This window comes from Crassostrea angulata, chromosome 9, assembly GCF_025612915.1.
Source record: "Crassostrea angulata isolate pt1a10 chromosome 9, ASM2561291v2, whole genome shotgun sequence".
NCBI lineage: Eukaryota > Metazoa > Mollusca > Bivalvia > Ostreida > Ostreidae > Magallana > Magallana angulata.
Window position 1 is genome coordinate 27,439,372 of NC_069119.1, and position 11,917 is coordinate 27,451,288.

An 11,917-nucleotide genomic window follows, 5' to 3' on the forward strand; every position below is an offset into this window, starting at 1 on the left:
ATAAAAAAATCTAAGAGCAACAACTGATGAAATTAATCAGTTATTGAAAAGTAGAGTTCCCGCGTTTAAAAACAAACATTTTTAATATATTTGTTAAAATGATTTTTGTATTATTGTAATTTTTCTAATTTGTATTTTACATTTACATATATATTTTCTTCATTCTTTTAAATATTGACTTTAAAATCTGATCACCATTTAAATTTTTTGTCATCTTCAATTTTTTCGGCGAAACCCCTTTTCTCAATATGATTCATAGTTGCAAAAAAGTTATACAAACAATGTAGATATACATACAATATGAACAGTTGCTTAACAATGGTGCGTCTACACTTTATATAAGAGTTCACGAGTTGTCTTTCCTTTCGATCAATTTCAATAAAATACGGATAGTAGGATTTTAAATTTTTTTTAAAGCAAGAAACGAATTTGACATAATTTTACCAACCTCAAAATTTCGTTATTGGTAGTCTAACACAATTTGTTATTCTGAAATTACTGTATTTGGATTTACCGATACAAAGACCTCTTATGCAATAAACAAATCAACAGAAATAATTAAAAAAAACCACGAGAAAACTTATTCTAATCAGGCTCATATTGATGTTCCAGAAAAAAAAATGGACGATGAAGTATCTTTGTGGATAATGACAAATCAATCATCTGTCATTTGTTTCACCAAAAAAGTTACAGAGTTGATTTTTGTGCTTTATAACGTTAAATCAGAAGAAGACTGCCGTTTGTTAGAGTATTTAAAACATTGTAATTTGCGTAATTTTTCAATTCTTATTTGCTATAAAAGTGTATAACAAATTATAAGCAAGAACAAAAAAATAAAATCTGGATTTGAGCTGGAAACGATTTAAACTTTGTTATCACCAAGACCTACGCGATTTTGGTCAAAAATTATTTTTCCGATTTTAATGTTGTTAAGGCTTTAGCAAAAACTTATCCAACATGCAAAGTTTAACTGTTAAAATTAAATGAAGAGAGTACCAGGTATCTAGGAGAAGGGGGTGGAGAGTAAAGACATTCAATCCAGTGGAAATCCGACATTCAAGTTCAAAGGAAATCCTTTGGACAAAAGGTGTGGTATAATGGGCATATATTCGCCAATACTTTAAATAACTCCTTTTTCAAATTCTGTTCATCTTACGTGATCAACCTGTGCATGTACAAGTTAAAGTCTAGTTTATAGAAATAGACTCATGACTTAGTAATACAGTGTACTTATTGAACATGTACCTATTACTCGTTGTACTTACTGTATTGGACATTATTTAAAGGGGCATGGTCACGATTTTGGTCAAGTTCTTTTTTCTGTTTTTATTTTTTACAATGCTTTAGAAATGCGTTTCTAATGATCAAATGAAATTTGAGAGTCAATAATTAAGCTATTAGCAAGATACAGAGCTCACAATTCTTTGTCATGTAAACAAGGCTTGTGTCTTGTTTTCGTTTAAATAGGATCAATATACCAGTAAAAAATCTTTTTTCAAGCTGATTTGTCTACGTATTTATTGTCACCATAAATAAACAGTTTTTCAATTAAGGTCTAAAGGTCATATGAAACGATATCATGACCATATTGAGTTATATATGGGAATTAGTTAATAAGTGCCTATTTAATAAGTCTGGCATTGTTTCATGGAGATTTTATGCAAAATATCAGCGCCACAGTCGATCAAAATCACTTAATTAATCAGGAAAAGGAACATTGACTTACGCGGCTTACCTCCCTTGCTTATGACGTCAGTAAGACGGTCTTATAAAGCTCTATTGTGAATATAAATATCCATGTCATTTTGCAGTATTTTAAACGAAAAAAAACTATTTTATTTAAAAACTTATATAATTATACAATAATCAACCATGGCAGTATATTTTCTCTCTAGAAATTAAATCGTATGCGTTTATATTTGGTAGCGTGTACATACTCAGTTTAGAGACTGCATGGAGAATGCATAATGTAGATCACACGCAGGTATTATATAATTTTAATATATGATTGTTTATATGCTTTATTTCAATTTGTTTTAATGAAATTGTCAAAATCAAAAATAACTGATCGGTTTGTTTTACATCTTCAATTTATATGATATTTTTTAAAGACAGCTTTTAGGCAACATGCTGCCTCATTCGCTTCACGATTAAATTGTTTGTTTCGTTTTTAAATTCACAAATACATTACCATTTAATTTTTTTTAGCTAAAAAGAAATTTCTTCGATGGTTTTGATTTTAAAACATGTACTTGATTGTACATGCGATGTTTTGGTTTTAGAACGTGTATGTACGGTGTTTATTCACATATTACTCACAAATCGCTTCCGCAATTTTTTCTTTCCTTGTTTTATTATTATTGATGCTCATTCTTAATAAAATCAGTTGATGATATACACATCTTTTTTTTTTTTTATCAAACAACCGATTTATTTTACTAGTGCATTTCTAAATCCTTAAATGTCATATTTCCGCGATCTTATTAAATAAAACGTTTAATACACGTGTACTCAAGTATTTTCTAAAGATATTGCTATAAGTATATATATCAATAAGTCAGAAATTTACAGATCATATTAATTAGAATTTATCAATAGTTCTAATTTTAAAAAAAAAATTAAGAATATTTTTGCGGCATTTAACAGCAGCTTTTAAATACAAACTATTATAATACACAATGCCTAAACATTTTCTTTTGCATACCTTATACTTTTTCATTTGACAAAGTAAATAGAAGTGAATTAAAATGCTTTAATTCTCTTTTTAAAAATGTATCCCAATAATTATACGCATCGAAGAAGAAAAGGGTGTTTCTGTTTCAAAAGGATTAGGATAATTCATTTATCAGCTGTTAATGTGGGAGCATTTCTTTCGTTGCAGTACGGGATCTTCAACATGATAATACTTTGGTGAAAAGCTGATAGTTTCATTCAATAACGACTTTGTTTATATGGTAAAGAATTGTAAGCCCTGTAACTCGCTTATATCTCAACGAATGACATTCAAATTTTGATTGCATATTAAAAATGCCTTATAATTACTTAAGTATTGTAAACATTAAAATCGGAAAAAATTTTTGACCAAAATCGTAACTGTTATTACTTTTCAAAAATCTAAATAATAATTTTAGAGATAAATGTTTCAAGACCACGGAAGAGTTATACAACTACAATTTTTTTCGTCCATTTCCATTGCAATTTTTAACTAGAATATCTCATTTTTAACATACATAATATCCAGTTGACAAATAAAATTTATTAACTTATTCCTTGTGCAATGAAAATTCACAAATCAGTAACATTTTTTACATTGGTCAAAACTGTCCACTGCCTTGCATGAGCATCATGGGTAACATCATATCCGCCATTCCTTCACCTGCTTCCGTCATCGATAGAAAGGGAAGTAACCGCATAAACTCTTGCATTTCGAACGCTGAAAAAGAATCAGGTTTTTTTATTTGACGTAATTGCAAATCTCTATCGGTGTGTCTTAATATTGTGAGATGACATTGCGTTTGTTTGTGTATTTTTTGGTTGTGCTATTTATTCTCTGATTGCCAATTTACGGATTTATATAAAAATGTAATATGATTTTTTTAAATCACTGTCTCTATTGATTAGATACCTTCAACAATATTTTGAATATATCACAACAATTAGATTTTCTGTAAATTTGCAATTTGTTACAGAATTTTATGCTCCGTGTATATATTTTGTTTATATTTTTATATATCACTTACCTTGTATAATATTTGTATATTTTATTCATATCAAATGCTATTTTAATAATGTTATGTTCTTAATTTGTAGATAAATTATTTTGTATATACGTTTTTAAAATGAAAAAAAACGAAAAAAAAAGAATGTTCAAATGTCGCAATAATGACTTAACTTAATAATTAGTTAATATTATTTTTATGTCGAAATCTTTAAATACTTATTTCTTTAATTTTCAAATTAACGTCAATTGTTAAATAAGCCTCACAGGACCGCTTAGTATTTTAATTACATAATTCAACCTGTTTTGACATCTTACCTGGCACCTGTGGGCGTTTTAATTACATAATTTGAACAGTGGTTATTAACACTAATTATAATGATTGTTACATGTTCGTTTCATTTTTATCCACGCCCATAAGTAATTAAACATCCAATTATATTTCACATTTCGGGATTAACTTTATGGGCGTGACTTTGTAATTATCGTCGAAATAAAACCAAAAGCCAAACGCAAATTGTCACCTCTGACATTAAAAAATAAAACTCCCCCAAAGAAAAGACAAGACGATGCTAATAAACCATGGTTCAATAAAACTTGTCGCACAGCCAGAAGAAAATACCACATTGCAAAACGTTTATATAATAAAGAAAAATCAAATGAAACTTTTAATAATCTTAAAATGTATGGCAAAGAATACAAGAAAACATTGGATAAAAGCATCAAGGACTACAATAATAGTATTTCAGACAAGCTTAAGGAACTCCATAAAGGGAAACCTAAAGAATACTGGGATATTTTAAATAGTACCAATAAGAAAGACAAAACTGGTGTAAATATTGATTTAATGTTTGAGTTTATGAAAAAAACAAACGAAGGCACTGTTGAAGACCAAGAGATAGATATAAACATAAATTTAGATAATGATACACTTCTTAATCAGTCTATAACTTGTGAAGAAATTAGGAATGCTGTAAAAAAATTAAAAAACAATAAAGCGCCTGGCGGTGACCATATTATCAACGAATATATTAAGACAACAATGGAAACCTTCTTACCCTTATATGTAAACTTTTTCAATTTGGTTTTTGATAGTGGCCTAGTCCCAGACGATTGGCTATTGGGAATAATTAAGCCAATTTACAAAGGCAAGGGCGACAGGAGTCAGCCTGAAAATTACAGACCTATTACATTACTCAGTTGTTTAGGAAAACTTTTTACTAGTATAATATGTGACCGTTTAAACACCTTTGCTGACGAAACACACTTAATCAATGAAGCGCAAACAGGTTTTAGAAAGGGTTATTGTACATCAGATAATATATTTGTTATTGATTTTCTTTGTAAATATGCACTAAACAATAAGAGGAAACTATTCTGTGCCTTCATTGATTTTAAACAAGCTTTTGATACAGTTTGGCGAGACGGACTATGGACGAAAGTTCTTAAAAGTGGGATAGATGGAAAATGTTTGAGATTTATTATTAACATGTACAAGGGTATAAAATCAAAGGTAAAAATTGGCCAACATTTATCAGATTTTTTTATGTGTAACATAGGTGTAAGACAAGGAGAAAATTTGTCACCATTTTTATTTTCTCTTTTTATTAACGATTTGGAAGATTATTTATTAAGAAACCAGATAGAGGGTTTTACTTGTCCTTCTCTTCAAATACAGGATGATTTATTTGCTATGTTGAAACTCTGTCTACTTTTTTATGCCGATGACACTGTCTTAATATCTGAATCTGCGCCTGATTTACAAAAGGCTTTAGATGTGTTTGCAAATTATTGTGATATATGGAAACTTAATGTCAATATAACCAAAACAAAAATCCTCATTTTTTCAAAAGGTGCAATGTCAAAGCGTAAATTTTTGTATAAAGGAGTAACTATTGAAAACGTAAAATCATTTTGCTATTTGGGTATTGTTTTATCAAGAAGTGGAAAATTTAATAATGCAAAAAAACATTTAGTAGAACAAGCGTCAAAGGCATTGTATGGTGTTTTACGTAAAATACGTTATTTTAGCCTACCAATTAATTGTCAGTTAGACCTATTTGACAAGGTCATTAACCCAATTTTACTTTACTCGTGCGAAGTGTGGGGTTACGAAAATTTAGATATTATTGAAAAGGTACATTTAAAATTTTTGAAATTTATTCTTAATCTTAAATCTAGTACTCCAAATTGTATGGTGTATGGAGAAACTGGAAGGTATCCATTGTCACTCTTTGTTAAAATTAAAATGATAATGTACTGGGCAAAAGTTTTGACAGCCCACGATTGTAAACTCACTAATGTAATCTATTGTTATTTTTATAGATGTTACAACAATGGATCTTTTATACATCCATGGATAAAATGTATACATGATATACTCAACTCGTGCGGGTTGTCATATATATGGGAAAATCAAACAATATGTAGTTATAACTGGCTTAAGTCAACAGTTAAAGAAATATTACAAAATCAATTTGTACAAGATTGGAGAAGTATTGTAGATAACTCACCAAAATGTATTAATTATAGAATTTTTAAAACAAATCTCAATTTAGAAAAGTACTTGTTGATTTTACCTACAGATCTACGGATCACGTTTACAAAATTACGAACATGTAATCATCGATTCCCCATTGAAACAGGTAGATGGCATAATATTGAAAAACATTTAAGAAAATGTACAATGTGTGATTCTAATAGTATTGGGGATGAATTTCATTATATTTTAGAATGTACATATTTTGTAAACGACAGAAAAATGTTTTTACCCAAGAGATATTATGAACACCCAAATATTATAAAATTTAACGAGCTCATGAATACTTTTAATGTAGAAAAACTAAAAAACTTGTCAATATTTATTAAAAAAATTGTCAAAGTCTGTTCTTCCAGAAACCAACTTTAACAACCTATTGTATTGTGATTTTAACTTTTTTTTGTCATTATTACTTCTACTGTACATGTGATCCTTGACTGTATTCGTGTACATTTGTATATACTGATTTTGAACCTCAAATACCAGTGAACTGGTCTTGAGCGAATAAAGAATTGAATTGAATTGCAATCTAAATTAATAAACTTTATATTTTGGCCTTATTTTAATATTTGGTTTTATTTCGAAGGTAAATATATTTTCATTTTATGTTATTTTTCTTTGTCAATTTTAAGAACTGTTTTTATTATGAGTTTACACCTTTGACATTTGCAATCTAAATTAATAAACTTTATATTTTGGCCTTATTTTAATGTTTGGTTTTTATTTCGAAGTCCCCGAAGATCCTTTATTCCCTGGTACCTTAGCAAAGCGAGTAAACACAGGAAAAACCCTTATAACAAATTTCTGCAATTTTGATGCATGCATGCTATAGTAATTAAAATGCAAATTTTAGCAATTATAACAGTGATAAGAAAAATAGAAAAAATTGCGAAAATCAGACATTTGCATTGGTAGTGATATATCGATTATTTGGATTACTGAAATACAAAACACATATTAAGTAAGTAAAATTTACAAAATAAATAATTTATGCAATAACATTTATTTTAGACTGGTCCTAAATCTTTTAAATGTATGAAACCAAAAAAATGGCATGATTTATCGAAGTCTCACCATCGTTTTGACCAACTCCTGGCTGGGTGGGTCTGTATATATTTGGTCTGATAACGACTGGCTGTAAAAGGCGGCGTGTTGGCGGCTTATTCCCGCGCCCCAGAGTATTTGGGCTTAAGTCCAAAGTTTCTATGAACGAGAAAACATGCCCATTATATCTAAGACGTTGAACAATAAGTTGGCCCAAGTGCACATATTTTTATGGTACATGTATCTAATACTAAAAGCACTTTTTATTACACACAAGCGTGTAACCTTTAGTTAAAGAGTCTTAAAATACAACTAGGGAGAATACCATGTTGCTAGAAAAGAATGAAGATGCAAAACATATTTTTTTTTAGTTTTTGCATTGGTACATAGGGTGTCACTCCATGGACAAGCTTTCTCACTCATTAAACGTTCAAATAACGCATTGTTCTGCTTTTTAAATCAAACTGACTGGTTAAAACGTAAACCTAATATTGTTTCCGATTCTTTTCTTTTTTTAAAATGTTCTCCATTCTTATTTTAGGACCAGATAAATCAAATTGTTTTCAGCGACATTTAAAGAAACTGAATGGTCAACAAATTGATCATAAAATTTTCCTTAAATTCTTAGATATGATTAGTTTAGCAATGAACTATCATTTAGTAAATAAACTTATTTATATATTTTACCTTTTATGTATAATTTCCTATATATTTTAATAGAACTCTTCTTCTAAAGGAGATCAAAACAGTCTAAAAATGGCCATGACCATCGCGCCCTCTTAACTGATCTTTTAAAATGATAAACTCTAGTACTAATAGCAGCGTTTTAAAAATAGTGGTCCTGACTAAATGACTTGTTGACAGCCAAATATACAACTTCATATTTCTTTCCGCCTCTATTAATTGTGCATGAAATACTATCTAATGAAACTATTCTCTCTCATCATGAGTACAATACAAGCATGGAGTAAACGAAAAAAAAAAATAAAGCCGATAGGTATAGCACTTTTTATTAAAACATTCTATTCATCATCATCATTGGCATCATGTCTTCCATCGCGTCAAAGGCATCTCCCCCTCCCATCATAAAAGGCAACATCATTCTACTCATATCTCTGTTTGGCCTCGTTTGCATGTTGCCGAAACCTATAAAAATATAAACCCCCATTTAAATGACAGCAGAAATACGTTATACTATATACGTGATTCACAAATACATTACGATGCACTTACAACTTGTTTGTTTTAAGTTATTAATAATTTGTAACATATATGATTCTAGATTATAATTTGTAATATACATACGTGTAGTATACGTATGATTAAATTACTACAAATATAAGTTCTTGTTGTGATATACATGCAGTACACTATAATACTAGTACAGTCGAATAAACTGGGTGCTTTTAGTGCTGTTCATCTCCAAATGAAAGTTAATATAATATGTGAATACAATCATCGTAAATAAATATATTTACTTACCCATTCCTGGATAAACTTGGTTTGATGTCAGTCGGGCGCTGGACGCTATATAATAAAGTACGTGCAGATGTGAAAAACGCGATGTATGTTGGAATATGTTTGTGATATATTTTGACGTTAGTAAATGATGAACTTTGTTGTACTACGATTTCCTGGGTTTATTTTGATTGAGATTCGACTAGTACTTTGTATTTCTTCTAGCAATTGAATAAGTCACAATTTTTGAAACTATATATTTCAGATAGTGCTAAATATAACTTAGAGCTTATTATTGATAGCTTAGAGTTGTGAACCATAGCTTACAAATTGTGAAACCATATTAATGTTTAACTCATTAATGTGTCATAAAATTAACCCTTCAAAGGGTAGTCAAACAAATTCTCTAAGACAGTGGTCGAAAGGTGCATAAACAAGGGTGTTAATAAAAGGGGCATTATTCTCATTTGAAAAGTAATTGCAAAACCTTAAAGCACAGAGATAATAGAAACTATCTCATTACGCCCCAAACACAATCAACACAATTACTTGGAAAAGTGATGCATGCGATTCAGACGCGCGTGACGTTAAACAGTTAGCGTCGTCTCTGATCCAATACATCAAAATGCTAGTAACGTTGCAATCCCTCTAAGCAACAATGAAACTATGCATCAACTGTCCAGCTAACGTAAGTCAATTCTATGTAAAACATATGTGTCATATTTAACGTTTTCCCCTATGTCCTTCAATTAGTCAAATGAAAATAAAATTTATTGTTGTGTTTCACTTCTGAAGTTGTTAAAGGTATCTGAATGTTAGAATAGCAAAAAGTAATGCAACAGTTCAACAGAAGTTGGACTAATATGTTTAAGGAATGATTGTAAGACGGTCCTGATAATAGTTTAAACAATTAACAAATTTGTGCAATTTGTAAATGTTTTACGTACAAAATTATATTCTTAAAAATAGCAATTTTTATTTTATCAATAATCACTTCTTTAAATGAATTTTTATTGTCAACTGTTGCATGACTGTCTAACATCACCGTAGATAAAAGAAAATCAAAACGCTGACAAACAGTTTGATGAGAAATAAATCAATATCAGATTTATAAAGGTTGGTGCCCATGACCCTTTTTTAAGACAAATTTTATCTCCTTAAAAGAAGAGCTTTATATAAAGATAGAGGAAACTATCAAAATCTAAAATTAACTATATGAATGTTATTAATTACCATGTATGAGAGTTTATAGCTTGAACAATCTTATCTAAAATTAGAAGTTGATCTGATCGTTATTCTTACATTAAAATATCCTAGCTTAATTTTTTCTAGCTTATTGAACACCTTACCAGGCCTAGGTCGTCCTCTAGCTAGCATATTCCTTTTCATCATATTCAACATCAAGTTGCGATCATCTGCAAGAAAAGAGGGTACGTTTCAAATATGTTTTATTGGTTTTATATGGTTTACATGTATATAGTCCTAAGTATATAGCAAATAATTTGTACCCAACGGTAGAATGTAAACTTGTTAAGTAATCATTGTAGTTCTTTGCTACTTGTTCTAAGTATCTTTTAAAAACCCAGAAATAACTAAAATGAAAACATTTGACATAACATATTTATTCATAAATACTTTAATTTTGAGAACCTATATTTTTGTCAATTATCAATTTTGCACTGTATCGCACTACAGTACCCCTTGAAAACATGATCATTTGCTTAACATGTTTAAGGTTGTATAGGAAATCCACATATTGTGACGTACTTTCTATCAAAATATACAATAAAGTCAATCATGATTTTACATTGTTTCCTTCCCAATATTCTAAAGTAACAGCATAGCACAGTTTGTAAGATGGTCACATACGGATCTGTAAGTCACAAGTTCGAATCCCGCTGGGGCTTTTCAATTTTTATATCTCCAACAACTTTTTAAAAGATATTATTTGGTCAAATGACTTATTTATATTTTTTGAAATTCCAAACGCTGAAATTCTTATGATTATAACTTTTTAAACCCACATTAGTATCGACAGGTGTCTATTACCACCTGAAGATTATGGAATAGTTATTTCAGATATGTGTCTCCAATATGTCTTAAATTTGTCAACTCACCACATGATGAGTCAACCATATATATATATATATATATATATATATATATATATATATATATATATATATATATATATATATACTCGGAAAAAAATATATTGCACAGTCTATTCGTATTTTGTTAGTTTAAAATATATAAATGCATTATTTGAAGTAAAGCTTGTACAAAACATGGCATTGTTAGTTGCTCGAAATGTATATAAGCTGGATATGATATAAACATACCTACTGGTTCCTGCCCTCTTGAATGAAAATGGGAAGTCACATATGTTGATACCATTAACACAAGGAAGAGAACAACGTGGGAATTCATTCTGTCATTATAAGGTGAAAACATTTAATTACATTCATTGTTTAAAGTTTTAAACGAAAACTGTATTAAGGCTTTGCGGGACATGCTTTTGTTATCTCAAAATTTCTATTAAAACCCCACATAAATTGAAATAGAAATGGCTTACATGGGCGAACATTTCATACTTTTTAGAAATTATGTACAAGTAATTGTTAACCTTTACATTTTCTCTCATGTCGAAAGTTCCGACAAAATTTGTGATGAAGTATAAAACATGATATTTCTTTAATAAAACAAAACGTACTTACGAAATTGAGAAGTATTTAATAATATTTTATCATAGAGAATCATAAAAAATTAAATGTAGATAACATACTTGTAAGGCGATTGCTGCTCCCGAATTTGTCAGCTTGAATGGTGTGGGCATCCAGATGAAGTCATCTTAAGTAATCTAAGTGAAGCTCTAACTCTCATTTGTAACTCTTCGCTTGCAGGCGTTTTCTCCCTTTGAAACGTTCCTCGAATGCCAAAATTACTGCGCACAGTTATCACCCCCGACTTAAAAAGACGCGAAAAGACACGCTGATTTAATGAGTATTCACCTGTTTGGATCTTTCACTTTTATGTTTTAATTGGTCATTGACACGTCAGTAATATAAGGGAAGGGGCAATTTGAATCATTTAAAGATGATGAGTCTCTTTTCTCTCGCTGTTGAAATAAGATAATTGCACGTGGTGGTGAATAAAAC

The 11,917-nt window shown here is 29.6% G+C and overlaps 1 protein-coding gene and 1 long non-coding RNA gene across 2 annotated transcripts; both read right to left on the reverse strand.

Annotated features, from left to right (window-relative positions):
- Nucleotides 1-3,241: 3,241 nt before the first annotated feature.
- On the reverse strand, nucleotides 3,242-11,681 carry LOC128163564 (uncharacterized). Its single transcript, XM_052827193.1, has 5 exons — nucleotides 11,545-11,681; nucleotides 11,102-11,190; nucleotides 10,109-10,174; nucleotides 7,332-7,460; nucleotides 3,242-3,433 (listed from the first exon to the last, which is right to left on the reverse strand). Exons 2-5 carry the CDS (start codon nucleotides 11,187-11,189, stop codon nucleotides 3,315-3,317), a joined length of 402 nt encoding a protein of 133 aa, XP_052683153.1. The 5' UTR covers nucleotide 11,190; nucleotides 11,545-11,681; the 3' UTR covers nucleotides 3,242-3,314.
- LOC128163565 (uncharacterized) lies at nucleotides 8,298-8,889 on the reverse strand. The gene is made up of 2 exons (XR_008240820.1): nucleotides 8,784-8,889; nucleotides 8,298-8,447 (listed from the first exon to the last, which is right to left on the reverse strand). It is a non-coding gene; the product is annotated as an uncharacterized LOC128163565 (long non-coding RNA).
- Nucleotides 11,682-11,917: the final 236 nt, after the last annotated feature.

What these genes read in the sequence shown, in the direction of transcription:
- LOC128163564 (XM_052827193.1), bottom strand. Translation starts at nt 11,189, where the DNA reads ATGAATTCCCACGTTGTTCTCTTCCTTGTGTTAATGGTATCAACATAT. An exon ending in AAGAGGGCAGGAACCAGTAG is followed by an intron (nt 10,175 to 11,101) that starts GTATGTTTATAT and finishes CTTTTCTTGCAG; the next exon opens with ATGATCGCAACTTGATGTTG. An exon ending in TAGAGGACGACCTAGGCCTG is followed by an intron (nt 7,461 to 10,108) that starts GTAAGGTGTTCA and finishes TCTCGTTCATAG; the next exon opens with AAACTTTGGACTTAAGCCCA.